This window comes from Thunnus albacares, chromosome 7 (assembly GCF_914725855.1).
Source record: "Thunnus albacares chromosome 7, fThuAlb1.1, whole genome shotgun sequence".
Lineage (NCBI taxonomy): Eukaryota > Metazoa > Chordata > Actinopteri > Scombriformes > Scombridae > Thunnus > Thunnus albacares.
Window position 1 is genome coordinate 27,730,001 of NC_058112.1, and position 22,944 is coordinate 27,752,944.

At 41.4% G+C, this 22,944-nt stretch overlaps 1 protein-coding gene across 9 annotated transcripts in view; it reads left to right on the top strand.

Moving 5' to 3' along the window:
• The window catches only part of plekha7a (pleckstrin homology domain containing, family A member 7a), a 143,629-nt gene that overhangs the window by 114,094 nt on the left and 6,591 nt on the right, over window positions 1-22,944 (top strand). For 5 of the 9 annotated variants that reach the window (XM_044357068.1, XM_044357071.1, XM_044357072.1 and 2 more), the window contains 16 exons: window positions 5,840-6,021; window positions 8,310-8,864; window positions 9,448-10,003; window positions 11,030-11,113; window positions 11,683-11,928; window positions 13,679-13,732; window positions 15,209-15,274; window positions 16,968-17,048; window positions 17,635-17,784; window positions 18,533-18,634; window positions 19,040-19,151; window positions 19,771-19,901; window positions 20,057-20,251; window positions 20,359-20,455; window positions 21,234-21,325; window positions 21,974-22,237. In XM_044357068.1, the coding sequence (XP_044213003.1) occupies window positions 5,840-6,021; window positions 8,310-8,864; window positions 9,448-10,003; window positions 11,030-11,113; window positions 11,683-11,928; window positions 13,679-13,732; window positions 15,209-15,274; window positions 16,968-17,048; window positions 17,635-17,784; window positions 18,533-18,634; window positions 19,040-19,151; window positions 19,771-19,901; window positions 20,057-20,251; window positions 20,359-20,455; window positions 21,234-21,325; window positions 21,974-22,237 (2,967 nt within the window). The remainder of the gene's footprint in view (window positions 1-5,839; window positions 6,022-8,309; window positions 8,865-9,447; window positions 10,004-11,029; window positions 11,114-11,682; window positions 11,929-13,678; window positions 13,733-15,208; window positions 15,275-16,967; window positions 17,049-17,634; window positions 17,785-18,532; window positions 18,635-19,039; window positions 19,152-19,770; window positions 19,902-20,056; window positions 20,252-20,358; window positions 20,456-21,233; window positions 21,326-21,973; window positions 22,238-22,944) is intronic. The other 4 variants (XM_044357069.1, XM_044357074.1, XM_044357077.1 and 1 more) reach the window with 4 other exon arrangements.

A 22,944-nucleotide genomic window follows, 5' to 3' on the forward strand; every position in this document is an offset into this window, starting at 1 on the left:
TCATCTTAATAAAGTAACAGCAACAATTGGCATAATCTTAAACTACTTTTTAAACCAACAAAAAAGAGCTGAACTGAAAGCGAAGTATCTATCACAGGAAAGTGGCCCGGTCTACTTCTTGAGAGTGATAGCGCTGTCAGAACTGCCCCGCTGCAGTAAACCCCACCCATCTGGTACTCAAAGCAGGTTAAAACAAACTCCTATTAAGAATGATTTAAAAATGTTGCTACACCCAGGTCTGTTAAACCCGCACCAGCAGGACCACAGTTAGCCTCCCGAGCGAGCCAGATGGTGGGTATTTTAATTGGTGTCTGAGTGTGTGAATGCTGAACCCGATGAATACCAAAGCAACTCAAATGCATCATGACCCCCACAAATTCAAGCTCCAAGGTTCCACACAGACCCACCCACCTTCCTCCCCTTCATCCCCTTATTCACCGAATCCTCTTCCCTCTCTTGTTCCCATTGGTTGGCTGCCCGACTGGGACTTCCCTCCCACCCCGTGAGTGTGTCGCGTCGTCCAGTGACAATCCTCCCATAAATAGGTACTCTACCCTCTCACGTGTTCTCACTTTGCCAGATATCTATACCTTAAATCCTTGTTGTCTGCCGTCGGTGTGGCTTTTTTTTGGGTCCAAACATGAGAGAATATACGGCAGCCTCGTATATTTCTCTGTTGTTGTTGTTTTTGTTTTGTTTTTTGATGCATGTCTTGAGAATTAACTTTTGGCTGATGTGGTTGTGTTTTTTTTTTTTTGTTCTGTCATTGTCTTATTTAATTCCCCCTCTTTTTCTCTCACACCCTCCTCGTTATCGCAATGTGAATCTTTGTATTTGGCTTATCTGGTTTTTGGGCTTATCGTTTATCTATGTGCCGCTCTCATCCCCATCTCCTCCATCTGTCACATCTACTGTACCAGCATGCAGTTCTCTGATGGCTTGGAGAAAAAACTTTACTTTGTTATTTGGGACTCACGTCACCTCATGCTACTGTTTCAGAAATGAAAAGTGGGGGGAGAAAATCATTTTTATGAGCTGTAGGAGATCTTTCCATGTAGATAGATGCAGGCTATGCAACCCTACGGCCAATAGAATGGAGATTTCCCCAAGCAGCTGCTGCTTAAGGGAACTTTAAAGTACTTTAAACCTGTTTTATACTAGCTTCCTAACAGGATTTATTTATTTTTTTACAAATAGAGAGTTGAAACACTGAATGTTTTTTTCTAAAAGCAGACATGAGCAGACACCCAGAAGCTATTATTGGCTCCATTTGGATGTTTTTCAGTGTAAATTCAATTTCTACAGTTGCACATTTAGGAGAATGTACCTTATCAGGAGCTTTGTGCTGCTCTGGCTGCTGAAGCTTATCTTTATAAGCACAATGACTCTTTAAATAGCGTACGGACAAAGAGTGTGTGTGTGTGTGTGTGTGTGTGTGTGTGTGTTTTGTTAGGGGCTGTCCACAGGAAAAGAGCCGACACTATTGTAAGCCCTTCTGAGTGCAAGTAGTGAGTGATAATTTTCAGTTTGCGGAGAACGAGAATAAGAGGCTGAAGGAGAGAGAACACAGGAAGGGAAGGAAGTGATTAAGAATGGAAAATAAAAGGCAAATAAAGAGAGGAAGCGATAGGAAAAAAGGGAAAGAGGCGGAGAGGAAGGATGTGATGAGGGCTAGTCGCGGTGAAACAGAGGGCAGAAATAAACGGCGAGGCAAAGAGGTTTTTTTTTTATATATTTTTCTCATGAAGCATCATACAACAAAAATAATGGAGAAAACAAATAGTTAGGAACACCCTTAAAACTGCCACCAACTCCCACACAGGCACAAACCGCAGAGAGAAATAGAGGCTTAGCCGTGCATGGATTCAGTGTGTAGGTGTGTCGGTCACGGACTCGGAGCTGAATGACCCACTCAGCATTCCTACTGATGAGAGGCAGACTCTCCCAATGTTATTTTAGACCGCTGGTGGTGTGTGTTGCATTTTGTCGCTGTGTGCCTTTGTGTTCTGATGTCATGAAAATAGGAAGCCATTGGGGGGCCAGTGATTTGGATTGAAATCTATAAATTTGTGTATAGTCTGGTGGAGGTTGAATAAGTTTGTTTGCGAAGTGAAGGCCACTCCAAAACACAGTAGGGAAAAGGATTGGAAATTAGGGTTAAGATTAGAGGTAGGTTTAGGGTTATGGGTAAAGTTTAAGCAATACAAAAGGGTTAAGGGTTAAGGGTTCAGATCTAACTTACATTCTTAAGGGTTATTACAGTACAAATATATGTGTCTGTGACTTCACTGCACATGCATGCCTATATCTCTGCACGTGCATAAATATCTGACCAGCAGCGCAGTCCTCTGTCTCTCATCAAGCAGCCTGTCCCCTCGTAGCCATAAGAGGCCGTCTGTCAGAGTGCTGCTGCTGATGGTGAGTTAGCAGGCGTGTTTTGACAGCTGCTTCCTCAGGATGCTGATATTCCACTTGTCAAGACTTTCCAGGTGTTTTTAGCCACATCTATGATTCAAAGATGACCAGTTGCTAACTAGTTTCCCTGCCTGTTTCCTGGCCTCTAATGTACCTCAACACATACCCACGCCTGTGAGTGACAGGTTGACCGAGCCCCTTCGTATGGTTCACATCTGAGGTCGTCCTCAGTGTCTCGTTGAGACCTGCAGACTCAGCCGAACTTTAAGGAGATAGCATCAGAATCCAAATCACCTTTACGACCGAGTGCTAACACAGCAGGTAGACACTGCACAGTGCATGACTTCTGTAGCACAAAAAGGAGCAGTTTACATAGACTAGATATTAATGTATATAGGTAGACATAATTGAGTTAAGTAAGGCCTGTTGTGTAGGTTTAGCAATATACTGCCAAATAAATGTAATTTTGTGAAAGTCTGCTGGCCTGTAAATACAGGACGAGTGTTGTCATGTAGTGTTATATCTCACTGATCTGGCATACGTGTGTGGTCGTCTTAGAGTATATCATGACATGGCCTGATATACCCTGTAGCAGGATGACTAATGCTTATAGGGCCTGATCTGCAACAAAACTCTTGTCAAGAAAGACCTAGTTCACTTACAAGGTTATCAGGACCTGAACGAATCAAGTGAGTGGTGCATTCAGTTCCCAGATCTTAAAATATGTACCAGGATCAGGGCCAAGTACATACTCAAGTGCAGAAAACAAGGAAACAATATTTTAAGTGATTTTATTAGTGTTCAGAGGCAGCCACTGACGTGAGCTTGTTTCAGACAGCGGGGCTTTTAGAGGGGAGGTGAATTATCAAGCTATGGGAGCGTTTATGTTTATTTGTGTGCATGTCTGTATCTCTGTGTTGGGGTTTATACAGAGTTTATAGTAACAAGGGTAGAGCAGCGGGGAGGGGGGGGTGACAGTCTGTATTTGTTTTATTCATGAACTTGTTCAGTGTGTACATTCAACTGTATTAGTAGGTGTGGTGTTTTGCTTGTTCCTGGCTGTCATCATGCTGCAGGCAAGAAGCCAAATAGAGAAATTTTATCACAATATAAACAAATAAAGAAATCAAAGAGAAATTATCGTATTGCAAACCACAGGTGGTCCCACCAAGACACTCCATACGCACTTACTGCACTGCATTCATTATTTAGTGAATGAATTAGGATAGGGGAGATTTAGTGTTTAATTACTTTTCATTTGCATGCATCTGTTGTTGAGTGGGCTCTCTCATTTGTCTTCCAATCCTAGCCACCCTAACAGTGAAGGAAGGAAGGAAGGCAGGAAAGGGAAAAGTAGGACATTTACAGAGCTGCGAGGACATTTTTTTATCAAGGATACAAAACACTTGAACGTTATTAATTAAAAAACAGCTGTTGGTGATGCACTATGACTTGAATTTCTGGGCCAGTTCTGTCGTTTGATATTGTGTCATGTTATCCCTGTGGATAGTTAGCCAAATATATATATATATATATATATATATATATATATATATATATGTTCAGCACAGTTAAAAAGGAATTCAGTTGCAGGAACACTATCTGACTATATGACTTATCAAACGTCTTGGTGGCGGCCCCTCAGGGCTTCGCTTTGGACTCGCAAAGTTCAACAAACTTAGTAGAAGAAGCAGAGATAGCAACTTCTCTACTGATGGTATTCTCAGTAGACTCAAAATGCAGCCAGAAACATGTTTTAAGCAGGAAACAACTCTCTCATTTTTCCTCTGCTGGAAAAAAAAAAACCCTTCCTCTTTCCTGCAGTTGTTATGCTATTGCTAGTTTTACTGCTGTCTCCACCTACACAAACAGCATTCACCTTCTGAATATAACTGCCTCTCATGCGGTCTCTGAGGTCCAATAAAAAGGCACCATGGGTAATGTAGGAAATTGCTGTGGAGAAAAAGTCGGTATGGAAAAAAAGTCAATTAAAGCTGCATTAATAGATTTTTCGGCCACTTGGGGGCAGTGGAAAAACCTGTAAACAGAACACTGACACACAGTATCATCACCGTATAAAGTAATTATGGCTAACGTGTTGGGAATCAGTTGCAGATTTATACATCCAGTAGATGCTGAACAACATTAGCATTCATTTGGGTTTTGTTTCTGGCCAATCGGTAAATTTAAGTCCGATATTTTCTCTTATTTTAGCTCTGTTTTGGCGTTCACCAACTCCTCAGGAGAATAACTGGCTCTTTAGCGGCTGAATGCTTCACTGTTTTCACCAGCTAGTTGCTTAATCTGCCGTTTGATGCCGGGCAGGTATGTGTGCAATGGGATTACCAGAACTGCTGTGGCTGGAAACAAGGATGACAGGAGTTTGCAGGCAAGAAAACCAAAACAATTAGCTTAAAGAGGCTAAAACACCAAATTGGGTGACAATTCTCTGTAGGTTTATCATTATGAGAGATTCCTCACACATAAAAATAGTGATCATATATTGATTAGTGCAGCTTTAAATCTTTAAAAAAGAGTAGTATAAGTAGTATGCAGTTAAACTTCAGTCAGTAAGACCAGACAATTTAATGTGAATAACATGCTTTACTCATTGTTCTGCAACATCAGACATCAAACATTTGTGTTCAGTATATTACAGTATGATTCCTTCTTATATTCTACACATTGTGCCATGAAATCCTTCCCCATGATAAAAAGGTGCAGGTGCACTCTTGACTTTCACACAGTGACAACTGTGTGCTAGATCAGCTGACTCATAGCCTTATTACTGTGCATACAAAGAAATATCTATCTTAAGTGTGAGTGTGCCTGTCATAATCTAGGCACTTAATCACAGAGTACAATTACCTTGTCATGGTGTGGAATCTAATCAGGCTTGTATTTCGCACTGCCTCTTTGGAGAACTACTTTTCTTTTCAGGACCACTGTGATTCATGTTAATATCTTGTTTTGTGAGTTGAAAAATATATTAGGCACATATTAAAAATGAATATAAATGCAAACTGTTATTTGCCATCTTGTATGTTCTTGGTAGGTTTCTAAGCTGCAATAGAAGGAAAAAAAACGATTCGTTAGGAGACAGGTTTGTGAGGAGGATTTGGGTTTAGGGGTTCTTCTTCTGACACATTTTTTATTCTCCATTGTACCGAAATATCTTTCCTCTCATTGGTCAAAAGTTGTGGCTTTGTTGGTCTTAACTGGCTGGCATTTTTGTCTCTGTATTTCTATTGTCTGGTTTCCTGCATTGGCTATTTCTGTATCGGTCGTTGACGTTGTTTCTCTCGTTGGACAGCATGACGTCTCCCTGTCTCTTTGACCAAACTTAAAGCTCATCTAACTCAACAGCTGATTTCTCTTCCTCTCCGACCATGACGCTGACCTCTCCTCCTCTCTCTTCCTATAGGCTAACCACACTGGTATGCGCTCGTACATTTACAAGCAGAGCTCTGTGATTGGCTCGCAGGCGGAGCACACTGGGATGCGGACGTATTACTTCAGCGCAGACACCCAGGAGGACATGAACACCTGGCTGAGGGCCATGAACCAGGCCGCACGGATGCAGAACCACAGTGACGCTCTGATCAGGTAGGGCCACACACACACACACACACACACACACACACACACATACACACACATAGTACACCTCTCTCAAGTAACTGACCACATGCCTCACAAGCAATCATTGCTCTAAACCAGGCAGCTGTGAGGTGCTACGCTCAAGAAGCCCCACTGAGAACATGAGTACATTCAGTCACTGAACACTTACCTGACCCTTAATGATTAAAATAACTTTCCCCAAAACATTTTGACTTTTTTCATATTAAAAAAATGTCAACTTTATTCAGAAAAATAACTTCCAGATCATCTCTTTTTGTGTCTCTGCTGAAGAAACATTGGCTTCCCCATCTTACGCCATGAGCTCCCCCTTGTGTTTGTTGCTGGTATTGTCATTGCTCCAATTCTTACAACAACAAAAACTTTAGTCACCTTGAGATACATTGTTGATTATCATCACATCCCTAATTTTATCCTGAACAGGCCAGACAGAAAACACACACATACACAAACCTACACATAGGGTCAGAAGAGTTTGTACTACACTTCCCAGAGATCACTGGTTAATCAGTGACAAGGATGTTTTCCTGTATCTAATAAAAGTCAAGCTATTAACATAAATAATTTCCATATTATCACACTACATTGCTCACTGACATAAAACATTAGTGAATCAATAGCAGTCCAGGTCATGTATTTTCTAAAGCTTGTTGTTGTAAAAAGTTCTTTTTTTTTAATACATCTTGCAGTTTTGGGGCCACTTAATGTATTTGTCTGCTATTAAAAACATTTTCTTCACTCATAATCCCTTACGGCCTATCAGACAGGTTTTCTTACAGCAGGTGTTGTTCTAAACATCTCACACAGTGTTGTTTTGTTTTTTTAAAGTAACTGTTTTTGGGGGCATTTTTTAGCTTTATTACAAACATTATTATCATTATCTTGCCCCCTAAACCATGGAGTTGCCCCCTACACAGAATTGTTTATATATATGGGCTAAGTGATCATGTGACAGGACATCATTTTTTATTAGTGTGAAAGCTACGGTTGTTACATCCTATAAACACATACCTTGTAGAAAGTGTTGCCGTTACTCTTTTGTATATCATTGTAGATGACACTGATTCCTGGGAGATGATGACACAGTACACAAACATCTCCACTCCGCTGTTTACAGCTTTAACAAATCTGCGTCCGTCCTAATGCCATAGCATAGGAGCGTAGCGCGGTTGTTTACATGCTTACTTGCTTTCAAAGAGCACATTCTGATGTTGTGAAAGGCTGCTTTTGAACGAGCAGCCACTCGCCCCATGTATTATTCATGTGTTGACAGAGGGAGGTGTCACAGATCAAATACATCACATCATTCACTGGCAGCCTCAGACACCCGCAGCTCGTACTGCTTCGTTTTTTTTTTTTTTCGTTTGTTTTTGGAAGGGGAAATCCCACAAGACTATTCTAGTTTTAACTGAATGACAGAAAGGAAATGTAGCAGAAGACAGCTCCTATCTGGATTTTTTTTTTTTTTTTTTTGCGGTTTTCATGTTTGAAGTGACAATAACAGTAATATTACTTTCTTCTTGCATGTTGCACTTCTTTTTCCAGAGTTTGGTTACATTTGCAATATTCAAATATATATCCAGCAACACACTACTCAAAAGATAATGCAAAAATCTCGTATGCACCGTTTAATACAATCTGATTTAGACAAACCGGTTACCATATTGCTAATTTATAATGCTGCCAGGGACATCTCTGTACCTGAGGCTGTTTAATTCATTATTAAAGTAACCTGTGGTGTGTGGTTCATTGAATTTCAGAGACCTGACTGTCTTTCTAGCCTGATTGCCTCTCATCACGAGGGATTTTATCAATGAGTTTAAAATCTAGTTGTGGTTACAAGGCTTTGCTTGTTATCTGCCCTGATTTGTAACGGTCTTTGTGGTGTATGAAGCCCTGTCCTTAAAGTCGGGGGATGAGGCTAAAGGTTTCTTTCTCATGTGACCATCATCTAGTTCAAATTCAGTTCAGCACAACAGAACAAAGACAAAGATGCCTGAAACGCAGGAACATGATGTCAGGGAAATGATCAAATGAAACAGAATAGCGCTTATCGAGTAAAAACAGCTGAAATCCTTTGAGAGGTTTGAGGAAAAAAAAATAACTGTCAGGAAAAGTGCTGTAGTTAACCATTATCTGGTTCTCTTAGGAATGAAATCCTCACAATGTTGAAGAGAAAGCCACCTAAAAAAATATAAGAGTGTAAAAGGCCAACATTCATCCAGGCTTTTTCTTGTAATCTCTGCTCTTCACAGCCCATGTGACAAGTTAGAGAACTTTAACATAATGCAGCAACAGACAGTCTCACAGACGAACCACATCAACCACCACAAGACCAAGACTGTGGACTCTGATGGCACAAGACCCATCATCCACGAGGTTCTCCTGGAGCCCATACACCGCGACGCAGAGGAGCGCTGCAGCTTCCACAAAGAATCTCCTGCTACAAACATGTTGGAGCATCCCATGGGAAGCAGCACCCTGGAAACAGACACACATACTTCCCTGCCCGCCAACCCTACAGCCTCCGCCCTCACACAGTCGGACCCCATGTCGGCCTCGGCGCCCGTATCCAGGGTGCCATCCCGGGCGCCGTCACGTGCCGCCTCGACACTGCCCTCCAGCGTTTGCACGAGGAACGGCCTGGTCTCCACGCCCAGCCCCATCCTGGAGCCTAACGGGATCGCAGCAGGGACGTACCAGAGGGCTCCAGCGCCGCCCCCTGCTGACACACAGAAGCATGTGCAGAGGAGGAGCGCTCTGGAGCAGGTGGAGCATTGGGTCAAAGTGCAGAAGGCTGACCAGAAAGGGTAGGTCACTGTCGTATACAGTACACAAAAAGCCTCTAATAAGATTGTGTTTATATCATATTTTGTGACCTTATAAATTATTTATTCATTTTTGTAGCTTGATTTTGAACTAGCTATGCAACACAGTGAAAAGGTGGCCACTGCTACAGAAGTTCAACCGCAGTAAACAATCCTTGTTGTCTAGTAAATGATTGTCAGCTCAAATATGTACCGTATGAGTACTGTAGAGTTCCCTCTAGTTGTGTGTTCTTGTGGGTTGAACAGGAGCAGGACTTCAGTCCATTATAAGCTATTCAGGTCTGTACTGTTTTATTCCTGAACTCTGACTCCAGTTAAAAATTCTGAGTATGTTATTGTTCAGAAATACTATGAACAACTGATGTACTTTTGGACTGGCAGCCTATTTATAGCTTTTAATGTAATTCGATATTTATTCAGATTTTTTTCATATTTTAATCCTTGAATAAAGTTGCAGGTAACATTAAACGGGTTGGAGAAAGTCCTACATTTTACTCTCTGAGATCTGATGTTTATCGGGTTTTCAAAATACATCCTTATGTGTTCTAATGTTCCTACTCCATAGTCCCCCATCTAGAGAGAACACCCTCCCCCGCCGTACACCACCAACCCAGCCCAAGTACACCACCATGGACGCATACCAGACCCTGCCAAAGACTCCTCGCCAGAGCCCCCCGCCAGCCCGACTTGGCGAGTACAAGTACGCTCAGGACCGCCTGAGCCACTTCCGCCTCACCCCAGAGCAAGGCGGCCCAGGGTCCAACACCGTCTGGCAGCTGTACGAGTGGCAGCAGCGCCATCAGTTCCGTCACGGCAGCCCCACAGCGCCGCTCTACACTCCAGCCCCGGAGTACCCTTTCGGCCCCCGGCCCCCATCCACCGTGCCTCCCTCCTCCTCAGCTCCCAAGTCTGACGGGCCGCCCCGCTGTGTGTCAGTACCACCTTCATCCGCAGACATCCCTCCACCCGGGCCCCCGCCAGGCTCCAGCCGAACCCTGTCACCCACGCGGAGGCCGCACACACCTGCTGAACGGGTGACAGTCAGGCCAGTGGGTGACAGGTCAGTGGTGGACATCCCCTTCACTGTTTCTCCCCGCAGGACCAAATCTCAGCTGTTCAAGGTAAATTAATGACTGACAGAAGCAGAACAATAATCTGCTGCATGACCGTCCTCCAAAGAGTTTTTGTTGTAACTGTTTCAAGTTTGTTTATTACTGAACTGAAAGCAGCACAAAGCTGCTGCAGCAAAAAACTAAAAAAATAAACTGAAAAAAAAAAACAAACCCAACAACTAATTTTTAAATAACATTTAAAATGTGGTAACGCAGTAAGGGGAGTCCAACTTTCTCTGAGGAAAGTGCTGCGTTTGTATGGTATTGTACTTCCTGCGCACCAAGACGTGTCCATACAAGTCGCTACAATTTTCATTTTCAATGCCATCAAATCAGGAATTGCTAAGTGTTTCCAGAGTAATTAAGTGAGTAATAATACAAGAAAAGATAAAGAGTAATAGAAAAGAAAGGCTGTGATGTATGATGACAGAAGTCACCAGGAAAGAAATGATTCCTGTTGCATGGATTGTGTGAAATTAATTCCATCTTGCCTGTTGTTTGTTCTCTTCCCAGGCTTGGATCATTAACACTTTTTTTCAAGTGCAAAAAAATATCAAATAGAGTCCCGAACAGGTGTCTGTCATGCTGACAGTGTGGGGCGGTTGGAACTTTGCTCCACTGAACAGAATAATTGTTTTAGTGACTTGGGGAACAATATCAAACACATTGTGAAGACAACCCGTCTTTTAAATTACCTAAACTGTTTAATCAGTCAAAAAAGTGTTAACTGTTAACTGTATTGAAAATTTAAACATATTATGTAAAATACAATGTACAATATTGAATATCAAATATGCATATGTTTAAATACATTTGTGATAATTATGCAAATTGATCAAAATTAGCAACTATTCATTAGCATTTGCATGTCACAATTTTAATATTGAGTGAAAAAACCTGCAAAAATGCAAATTTACACCCAGTCTCAAATACACACATACAACTTAATAAGTATTTTGTAATCAAAAACATGTAAATCATTGTGTTGTATGGTGTTAACTCCACATATAAAATGTGTTGTCCATGTGTTGTCAGGCGGCTACTATCGAGAGACGGTCAATGCCTCCATCTGGCTACATCACACACACAGTCAGTGCACCCAGCCTTCATGGCAAAACGGTACGTCTTACAAATAAAAACAGAAAACATGCTTCGATATACTACAGGTATTAACATTTTAACAAATATTGCATTAGGTATAACTATTACTTTACTTAAACTTATTGTCACTAACTGGAAAATTGAACTGAAACCTTAAATTTTGAAGAGATCTTCAGATCGAGAGTGTTCGCACTTTCAGCAACTGTCAACAACTCAAGAAATGAGTCACCAGATGTGCATTAATTCTCCACTATGACTAAAAAGTTAACTGATATTGACCAAACATTAATTAGTCTTTTGTTGGCACTGACCAGTTTGGCTACAACTGAACTTTTGAGAAACTTGCCTTTTAACCAGCCTATCATGTACAGAGTGTTGTTGTGTGTGCTGATTTTTTGTTTCAGTACCATTAATCCTCCTAAATTTAGCCGCTGTTCAGCTTGTTCAAAGGAGCAATCAGCCAGTCACATAACAAAGCAGCTACTTCCACTGTGAAGACGAGGGTTCTTATATAACAAGAAACATTTCTCTGAAGTTTGTTGTGGTTAGTATTGATGCCAGATTTAATGTCCTGTAATGCCTGACAGCCCGATGAGCTCACCCTGCTCCTCATTCAGCTGCGCCGGCACCAGGCCAAGATGGCCTCTGCACGCCAGCACATGTTAGCCCAGATCCAGCGGATCCATGGTCCCAAAGAGCCCTACCACCACAACCACCTCCTCACTACCGCCACCACTACTAGCACCAGCCCCCTCCTCAGCTGTGGCCCCTCTCCTGTATCCCAACTCAGTCATTTGGGCCTCTCGGCTACCTTAGGCCCCTGCAACACCCAGGTGGGGGCCCCTGCGGCACGCCTGCCTGCCCCCCATGTTACCAGGGGCTGGTAGAGGTTGCCCCTAAACTTATTGCAGGGCTGCATTACAACTAAATCAGGTTTTTGAAAAATGTGACTGAAAGATTCCTGCACATTGTCTTTCTTATGCCGGAATATTTATAATAATTATTATTATTTTGATGACATTTCTTAAAATTTTGAGAAATTCCCCGTCCCCAGAGAATGAATTCTAACATTTTGAGGATACCCTGACTGTTCCTCTACTGCCACCATGTGGTTACAATTGCATTGACCGATTGTTGACGACATATTATGGAAATAAGTTGTTGGATTACCATTACATTTGCTGTGGATAGTAATGGTCTAACAACCTCAGAGGATGAATCGTAATGTATTGAACCTTCTAGCCTTTCCTCTAGTATTAAACCCAAAGCAGGTTGTCAACTGAGTAAAGAAGATCTTTAAAAATATATTGTATATATTGTTTTAATGTAATATTAACTAGTAGTGTAACCATTTCTAGCTAAAACAGGAACTCAAGTGGGTTTTACAATAAAATTGAAAAATTGCAATCTGTAACTTGGCATCATCGCGTATGTGTTATACAGTACAATTCAAAAGTTTGGACACACCTTCCCATTCACTCCAACCTTTTGACTGGTACTGTAATTAAATGCAATCGCGCTCAAACAATCTTAAATTCAAAACAGCTCTGACATGCTAATTAAATATCTCAAGGCCACTGTTGGTTGAATTTCTGAATTTTGCACCCCCCTAATGGGAGTATCCAAAAAAAAAAGAAAATGCTTGGGGAAATGGCGATATACACCACTACATCCACAACAGATCTGACCAAGATACACTTAATGTAGTGAGATTAACACATAGACTGCAACAGTTTCCACTGGGGTTGGCACAATTGTCTACAAACACAATCTAATCTAATTCAACATCCCTAAGGCCAAACTTGTAACTCTTAGTCGGTTCACTTACTCCCAACTGTGATTATCTACAATCCTGTAAATAAGAAATAGTGCTTCAAATTAACCCATCCCAGGATTAAAAAGACTAACCAACACAAAAGTTAAAACTGCATCAGTATCAATAGCTGATCACAGTATATTAGTGGCAACCTCTACCTAAAAGCTCCAGTGTTTTTAATGGTGTGACATCTGGCATGGTTAATCTGTGAGCGCTGGCCTTGACTGCCGTCATACTTTTGAACCATCTGCCTCTTTTCCATGTGCAGTTCTTGGCTGGTCAGTTTCCATATTGTGCTTCTAGTTATACTGTCCGTAGCATGTTGTGTCGCTAACTATCCAACGTCCACAAAGCCATCCCATGCTTTGGCTAACTGGCTGGCTGTGGATGTGTTGGTCAGTTTGGTGCGTGAATCTCTTTCATATATGACCGTTTTTTTGAAGTTTGTATTTTGTTGAGTGATGTGAGCTGAATTCAAAGCTGAAGTGTCAAAGATCTGCTGCCTCTAACGGATCTGGTTTGTGCTGGTCTTATGTTTGTTGCATCGGAGTGACTGAGCATCTCCAAGAAGATAAATGAATGAATATTTACTGTGTGTGTGAATGTGTTGTGATGCATGTCTGAACAGATACATAACTGCAGTTCACATCATACCACACACACAAATCCTTGATCCTATTTGATTAACCGTTTATGAATCATTTAATTCTCGTTGACACAAACCAATAATCTATAGCTCACCTGTTTGTCCCCACCTCACCTTGCAGGCTGATGACACCTACATGCAGCTGAAGAAGGATTTGGAGTATCTGGATCTGAAGGTGAGAGATATGTAGATGTTATGAGTAATTTTCTACTTCTGCTGTGCTTCTCTGATTTGAAATGACTCTAGCTCAAACCTAACATACTTGGTGTTACTTACTGACAACCATTTCTAACACTCTGGCCCATTTTGAACTGTCGAACCAAGATATTAGTGTGTCACAGCTACAAATAGAGATGTTCAAGCATCGGTTTGGGGGGGAAAAAAAATATCCCCCCCCCCCGAGTACTTGCAGTAGACTTTTTTAACTCTTGCGTGGTTGTAGAAGCATCCCCACGAAAGCAGCCGCCATTTTGTGACTGCGGCTCTGTGTCTTTGTGATTCTGACTCCCAGATCAGAGCTCTAGAGCCCCTGATCCTCGCAGTTCACAGTTTACTACTGCACTGCACTGCTGGGCCTCTCAGGCCTCTAATGAACGTAAGCTCTATGTGTACGTGTGTGTGCCTGTGACCAGAATATGTACTATACAAAGAGACATAATGTCGTATATAGCGCGTCTGTGATTGTGTGTGTGTGTGTGTGTGTGCGTGCGCGCATTTATGCTTGTGCATGTTTGTACAGTGTTCAGAATAGGGACGCTCGTATAGTCTGTATGTGTGTGTGCGTGTGTGTGTGTGTTTGTGTTCACATGTTTAGAGAGTCTGTGTCCTAGAAAGACCATCCCATTGCTTACAGCACCGCATTCATTCATGGCTTGAATGGCACCAAATGTCTTATCTCCATGTGACCTCTGACCCATCAGACTTTGCGCAACCCACTGTCCGCGTGGCGATGTTGAGGATGCTGAATAGTGGGCATGGGATGGCTCGGCAGTGCATGTGTTGTGGCTGTGGCTGTGGCCCGGTGGTTGTAAAGCCAGCTGCTTCTACCATCGTCTCTGAAACGCTGCACCTCCTTGACAACAGCACAGGGCTCTACTGTGTCATGTTTCTACTATTTTCCAACAAGGAGCACATGTACTCCTAAATTAAAAAAAAAAAAAAAAGTGAAATTAGTTCTGATTTTTGAATTATACATGTGCTCTATTTTTATATTTTTTTTTCACTGCCATGAGGAAGGCAAAAACACATCTATTTCCTGCTCAAAAATACGTTTTTCTGACTTTTTTATACAGAGGGGACATTGTGTATAGGTGTTTTATGGATACATAGATGTTTATTTTATATATATATGTATTTATATATATATATAGATGTTTTTTTATACGTCAATTCGTGCAGGGCTTCAAAGTGTCCATAGCCATCGTGGTCTTCATGGCAAGAGCTGACTTTGTGTTCTCACACATACCGTCATGTACACGAGGTTGAGAGAGTGTGTCACAGATAGTCTGCCTCAGCCTTGTAGTAGTTTGTAGCTGTTCTCTGTGTTTCTGTATCTCTGTTATTTCAGCACCTTTCAGTACCGTGGAGTCAGCCACTTTGTTTTTTTACCGTATAACCAACATCTGGAAATACTCATTTTCCCAATTTCCAGGTAGCTGGAAGTCAGACGCTGAAGGAATCAGGGAAACCTGTTAAGGTCGCAGAAAGTGATGTGGATGTGAGTACAAGCTTAATATCCTCTTACAGTGTTTGCTGCATTAACTACAAACCAATTTCATTTCTGACACAGTCAAGTAGATTGTTTTCATCCCTGTTTGTTTGTATTTTAATCTGTTAGCATGTCTCAAGGACATGTTAACAAAATCCAATTTAAGTTTGGTGGAAACTGAGACTATAGGCCAGGAAAACATTTTTAGTTTTTGATTTAGATTCAAAGGATTTGTTAATATTGCAAGGTAGTGTTTGTTGCTATTTTCTCATTATATACTGCTTCTACTTCAATGGTAAAATCTTGCTAATGTATCCAAGGATTTCCTATTACTGTATGTAGTATGATGCAAATAGGGCTGCAACTAATGATTATTGTTCATTATCAGTTAATCTGCTGGTTATTTTCTCAATTAATAGATGATTCGTTTTGTCTTTAAAATGTCAGAAAATAGTGAAAATAGTGATCAGTAGTCCAAAATCCAAAGAGATTCAGCTTACTATCATGTACGACACAGAAAAGCTTCAAATCTTCACATTTGAGAAGCTGTTTGGCATTTTTGCTTGACTAAAATGATTATTAAATAGATGCTGATAAATTCTCTATCAATCAACTAATCGTTTAATCGTTGCAACTCTACATGCAAATACATATTCACATGCAGAGTTAGCATCTCGATGTATCTGCTATCATTAAAATAACTAATGAGTTCAGTTAGTTCTGTTTTTTTTCCCTCTCCAGACAACAGAACATGAAATTCTAGTTTGTTTAGGGGAGCAGCACTGACTGCTATGGTTCAATTGGGCCTAAAGTGATGGTAATTAAGACAAAACAAAATATGGATGTTGTGGAAAAAGTGTGTTTCAAGCTATAACTCTTAGCTTCAAGGAGCAAATAGCATGCAGAGAGTGTTAACAGGAAAATGCAGTAACTCTTTTGGTTTGATAATCCAGACGATTCCCTGCAGTGTTTCAAACTGTTTCTTGTTTCTCTCATGAAAGTATTTTTCAGTTCAAGCTTCATACACAACTGTTTAAACTATTTATGAGCGCGTTGTCTGCGATGAATATTTGATTAGATCCGACAACAACATCACCGTGGAGACAACAACAGGATTAATAATTTATTTGATGGAATATAAAAACTAATGTCGAATGTAAAAATGTATATGGATAAGCAATTTGTTCACGTCAAGCTGTTGCAGTTGCAACCTCATTACATGAATGTTATTTAGTTGTTTTACCACCGGATGATAAAATGATCCAACCTTTGCCTTAAAGTTTGCTCAGTTTAATCAGGGATTAATTAACGAGGCTCAGAGCCTCCCTGACACTGTAATTAAAAGTGTCAGGTGGGTCGCATCCACTTTGCGTAATGGGTTCACTCACAGTAATTACAGGAGAACGAGACCACGGGAGATGGGAGAATGTGAATATTATGTGTTACAAACATGCATGCATGCACTCAAACATTAAAAAGAGATACACATAAATGCATACACCCGGATACATGTACACATACGCATCTCTCTACAGCTACAGAGACAAGGGGAAGTTGTAATTAAGTTAATGGGCCACTTAATTATCAAAGGTCAACACACTGACACACACACTTCAGCGAGCACTAGAGAAGTGTTTTATCCATAAGAGCTTCGACGGCCTCGCTCTCTCCTGCGTACTCAGCTCTGTGTTTCCCCTCGCAGGTGAAGTTGAGTCGGTTGTGTGAGCAGGACAAGATCCTGAAGGATCTGGAAGCGAGGATCAGCTCCCTGAAGGAGGACAAGGTAAACAGCAGGCTGTTGATACAGGCTGTGAAAACAGGCAAACACAGCTAGAAAAGATTACATGACATTGCCACGTTGAAGCACACAGCTTAGAAACGTCTGTTAACCAGTTCAGCTACAGTGGAGTTTAGACAGTAAACATCACAATCAAACAGAAAGAGTTTCTTTCTCGAGCTGTGCAGTCAAAGGAAAATCCGGGATCCATTTACTCAGACTTTGACTCAATTTCTTGAAGAGAAAAGCTAGTAGTGCTAGCCATTGCTACAGTATTCTTCTCCAACAACACACATAACCCTGTTTGAATGTTCTCTCCACTTCTGTAAGGAATGCTAAATGCAACAAAATGACAATAGAATAACTCATGAAAGGAATCACTCACCAGAGCACCATATAAAGCTCAGAAGTTAAGTAGAAGGAGGTTAAATGAGATCTCATGATGGCTCATAATTGACTGTACAAACATGCTGCCCTCTAGAGGCGTCTTTGAATGAGTGTTATCTGCTAGTGCACATTTTTTTTCTGTTAAGGAAGCATCTCTACGTTTTTGTTTTTTTTTGTTGACCTGCGTGACCCTCTCAACCTTCAGGATAAGCTGGAGAGCGTGCTGGATGTGTCCCATCAGCAGATGGAGCAGTACCAGGAGCAGCCGGCCCACACCCACAAGATCGCCTACCAGCAGAGGCTGCTACAGGAGGATCTGGTCACCATCAGGGCCCAAATATCCCGGCTCTCCACGGTATGTCTGTGTGTGTGTGTGTGTGTGATTTCATCTTCTTGTTTTGCACATTATACTGTATGTGTAGTTTGGAGGAATCTATCACAATATTTATCTGGATATTGTTCAGATATCATACATATAGATGCTACATATATATCACACAATGGCAAATGTTTACAAAATGCAAAACACTGGTGTGCTTAAATATATATCCTTGTGTGTATTTATAAGTACGTACATGTTCCTAGGCATGCGTGTGTGTTTAAATGCTTACAGCTACATGTCAGTGTGTGCATGTATAGGCTGATCTGTCTGTATGTTTTAGTGTGTGTTTCAATACTAATGATTATCTTCATTATCATTTCATCTGTTCATTATTTTCATGATTAGTTGATAAGTTGTTTCATGTGTATGATGTCAGAAAATGGTGAAAAATGTTGATCACGGTTTCCCAAAGCCTAAGGTGACGTCCTCAAATGTCTTCAGATATTCAGTTTATCATCATAGCACACTAAAGAAACCAGAAATTATTCACATCTGAGAAGCTGGAACCAAAGAATTTTGGAAAGTTTTTCTTAAAAAATTGAATTGGATCAGCTATTAACAATTGATTAATCAACTAATCGTTGCAGCTCTACTGTAATTAGGTTTGGTGTTTACATAAGGACACATTCATTTCTATACATGCATCTTTGCAAACTGTGTATCTTAAGACTCTACAGGTAATATTAGTCTTTCTGTGTGTGTGTGTGTTTGCGTAATGCAGGAGATGGCACACGCCTGGGAGGAGTACAGCTGGCTGGAGAAGTCAGTAGAGCAGCTGAGGGAGGCACTGCAGGCACACATGAACCACAGCGCCACCCCACAGGTAAGACCTGATACTGCAGCTCAGAGCAGGTTCACGTCCAAACTGAAGGCCTTCGTTCCTCTGTTACACCGTCTAGATCTTACTGTAGACTGCGTTTGTTTTATATACATTTGGCTTTCTACTGTCTGTATTCAGTTTGTCCTGAAGGCTTTGAGACAGTGCAGTCATATGAAAACTTCACTATATCTTCTGCCTCTTTTTAAAAAAATTATATATTTAAAAAATCTCTCCTTTGTACTTGGAGTGACAGCAACTGTGCAGTTTCATTGTCTTCCATTTTAACAGGACATAAGATTATCAATGAGATTGAGCCAGAAGTGAAAGCTGTTTGTTACAAATAACAGGTGAATTGAGTCAAATGTTAACCGTATGTGTGTGTGTTTGCGTCCACGTGTTGTTACACAGCAAGAGAAAGCTGAGCTGAAGCGCGAGCTGTGGAGGATCGAGGACGTGATGGGGGGACTGAGTGCCAGCAAAGCCAACTACAGAATCACCATAGACTCCGTCCAGAACCCAGGTAGGATGACCGCAGCGACCCAGCAGTTTATATCAGCAAAGGACGTTTAATGCTATGACTGATGGTTTTAACAAATCTGCATGATTAATCAGTATGAAGTGTTAAATAAAAAGTTGAAACACACGCAATAAAGATCCTGACTCATTAGTCTTAGTATTTATCTTCATTCTGTAAACCATCCATGTATGTTACATCCATTTACTTTAATTTTGTTTAATAAATACCAGAGCTGTCACACATTCACTGAATACATTGGCTACTTGAGATTCTCATGATGTTTCTCCACTTACTGTGTAAATATCAGTAAGCAGTTTTTCAAGGCAGTGTGTTCTCTGTGGATATGCTACACTGATGATTTGTATCTTAGTTGAGAAATCTGCTTCTAAAGATTAGATTATATGAGCACTCTGCAGCTACGCTCGGCTTGAAAACAGCAAATGTGTGGCTTCTTGCTGCATTCATTGAAATCTGTGGCTTCATGTCTGTTTCCGTGCTCTTCTCAGTGTGAATGTGGTCAGAAATTTCCCCCCACTTCCTGATTGTAAATCCATTTCAAACCTGCTTACATTTTAAAAAGCTAAACCTTCATTTCTCTTTGTGTTCTCACCCCCCCTGCCAGAGAGGAAATTAGTGCCTTCGGTGTCGGACGCTGCAGTGCCTTCTCATAGCGCAGAGGTCCAGCCTCCTCCCCGCAGCTCCATTCCAAGCACCCTCTCCCATACGTTGCCTCACAGCACCGTGCCAAAGTGGGTGAGTGTCACCCTACTGACTGTAAAAACTGCAGCAGAACTGGTTCATTTCAGATTAAGTTTAAGGAATTACTGCCGGAGTGAGTGTGATGTGTTAGAGCTTGATTTATCCTACCTCTAAAATACTAAATTCCTATCGGCCTGGTTACTGTCCAGGCAGAGGACAGCGCCCCACCCCGGCCACCGCTGCCTCGTCTCTACGACTACGAGGAGACGCCCCCTGTGGTGCCGCCCCTCCCCAAAGAGGCCTCGGTCATCCGCCACACATCGGTGCGCGGGCTTAAACGCCAATCAGATGAGAGGAAGAGGGACAGGGAGAGCGGGCAATATGTTGTCAATGGAGACTGTAAGGTATGTTGTTGCAGTTTAGGTCAATTTAATGTTTTCTCTATGGGTTTAAAGAGTTAAGGGTGAATGTACGACCTTTTTCTTTCTTTACAACTCTCTTCTGGTTTCAGGCTGACTTGCGGTCGTACCTGAGTGAACCGGAGCTGCCGGCGTTGAGCCACCACAACACTGGGTCTGACGTTGACTACCAGTATTTCCAGAGCAAAGGTATCTTAACAATAGAAGCACAGTGCATTTAACAGAAAATACAGAATAAACTCCCAGCAGTGTCACACATCCTTATTATAAAATGTAATTGTTGGTACTGAGTAACATCCTATCTTACAGCCTTGTTTTTGCATATACTTAATAAGACTTGTGTCATGATGTTTTCATCTAATTAAAATTTTTCTCTCACTGTTATGAATGACGGAATTACTGAGAAAAATTGTATTCAGTCATTTTTACTTTAACTGATTCATTAAAACTTCTGTATTTTTGCGTATTTGTGTTCAGAAAGGCATATTTATATTATAAATACCAACCTCTTCAGTCTAGATGATCAATCAGTTAAAACGAGGAAAAATATGTCCTAATGTTGTTATAAATTATCCATCAATAATTGAATCTATTGTCACCCATAAGAAGAGTCTTAATTTTTCAAAAGAGATGGTCGACTGTTTGAAAGGTTATTAAAATTCTTTAAAATCTTGAGACAGTTCTTCACGAGATAAAGAATCTAATTTTGTAAATATTTAGCAATATAGTGAAGGTATTCTTTTTTTTTCAGTGTTGATACACTGATAAAGAATTTATCTGAATTGTTTATACAACATGGTGAGCAGGTATTTGTATTTTTCTGCTTCACCTTAAACTATGTATTCTTAATTTTTTCCCCTTTTATGAGAATATTTTTATTCTACCTCTGTGTCTTTAACGTATGACCTTGCAGTTTTTTTCTTTGTGCAAATTAAACTGAACTAAACCAAACTTGCTGATCGAGCAGGTCTGTCAGGCACCTCATCTCGACTGAACCAGTCCAGCTCCATCTCATCCTATGTCACCCTGAGGAGAGGCCTCGGGAGCTCCGCAGCCAGGGTGAGTCAAGATGACGAGGGTGGAGATAATCTGCTGATACCTGTGATCATGAAAAGTTGTTGTCAAATTGGAATTAAAAATGTAAAATGGTACTACATTAACCTGCGGATCAAGTGACAGCATCTCCATGTGTGCAGCTCTTAGGTTTTGTATCTAGCCCAATACCTACTCATACAGTTACATTTTGTTATAGAGCATTTGATTATTAAATATGTGTGAGAGCCATTTATTCATAGACAGTACAAAGATGAAACATTTAATGCTCAATTACCTGCTGAAATGGTTTTTCTTCAATCTTTGTGATAAAAGCAAAGAGAGTTGGTCCCTGTTACATTTTATACGTAGATAGAATTATTTGTCTTCATTTAAATCTTGTGAAAGGTGCAAATTTGAGGCAGATCTGTCGCTGTCCTCGCTGCCGTTTTCTGTTACTCTCTTATTGTTTTTTTTCTCCTGCTCTATTTCACTCTCTGTATCTCCATCCTTCAACCTCCCTCCATCTCCTCATAAGCTACAGTTGATGTCTTTCTCTCCATTCTCTCTCCATTTCTTCTGAACCAACCATTCATCGCCACCTCTCGTCTTCATTTGTCCTTCCTCCCATTATCCCATTATCCCAACATTCCTCCCCCCTCTTTCTTTCACCAGGAGAGACCCAAGAGTGCCTTGGAGCGTCTGTCTTCACCTACAGAGGCCGTGCAGCTCCCGAGCAGCCAGGCTCGCGGCAGAATGAGCGCAGAGGAGCAGCTGGAGCGGATGAAGCGCCACCAGAAGGCGCTGGTTCGCGAACGCAAGAGGAACCTCAGCCAGGGCGAACGCTCCAGCACGGGCTTCTCCACCTCCACCGCCACCACCCAGCGCTCCTCCTCCTCTTCTAGACTGCCCTCCAGCACCTCCGATCCTCCGGCCTCCGTACGTTATCCGCCACCCCCGCGCAGCAGCAGCAGACACAGGGAGCACCACCTTCACCACCACTGCTGCTATGCCACCCTTCAGCCCCCAGCCACATAATAACCTAGCAGGAATGCTAACACACTAGCACTCTCTGCCTTGTGTAACCAGTGGTTGTTGATGTGATCTGCAAGCACTAACAAGCTGAAGGGCAGGACTGGTCAGGCTTGGTTAATGCTTTAAGAACAATGGGAGATGAGCATAAGCAAAGGGGATTGTGGGGAATGCCCAACAAGTTATGGACAGGGACAGAATCACTCCCTGTTTATTTTATTTCTTTTAAAGGTTCAGGGGTTAAATTGTTACCACTGCCCCCTGGTGGGACCTCACTGACGCAATTCTGAATGTAAATCCATTGAAAAGAGGAGGAAATGGAAGGCATCACTCTGGCTTCCTTTCTCTGTTTTAAATCATCAGAAAGTAGAGAAAAGAGCCCATTATGTACATCTACATACCGTGTACTTGTACACTTTTATTTATTTACTGAGGGATATTTTCAGTATACAGTTGTATAGTTATATTTTGTAGAGATTTGGTATATAGAGCATATAGAGGACTGGGGGTAATGTTGGAAAAAAGTTTTCAGGTTGAAGAAATGAAGAAAGAGGAAATGCTAGTGGCACAAATCATGATCACACCTCCCTGCTTTCTTTTCTTCAGATGAAATC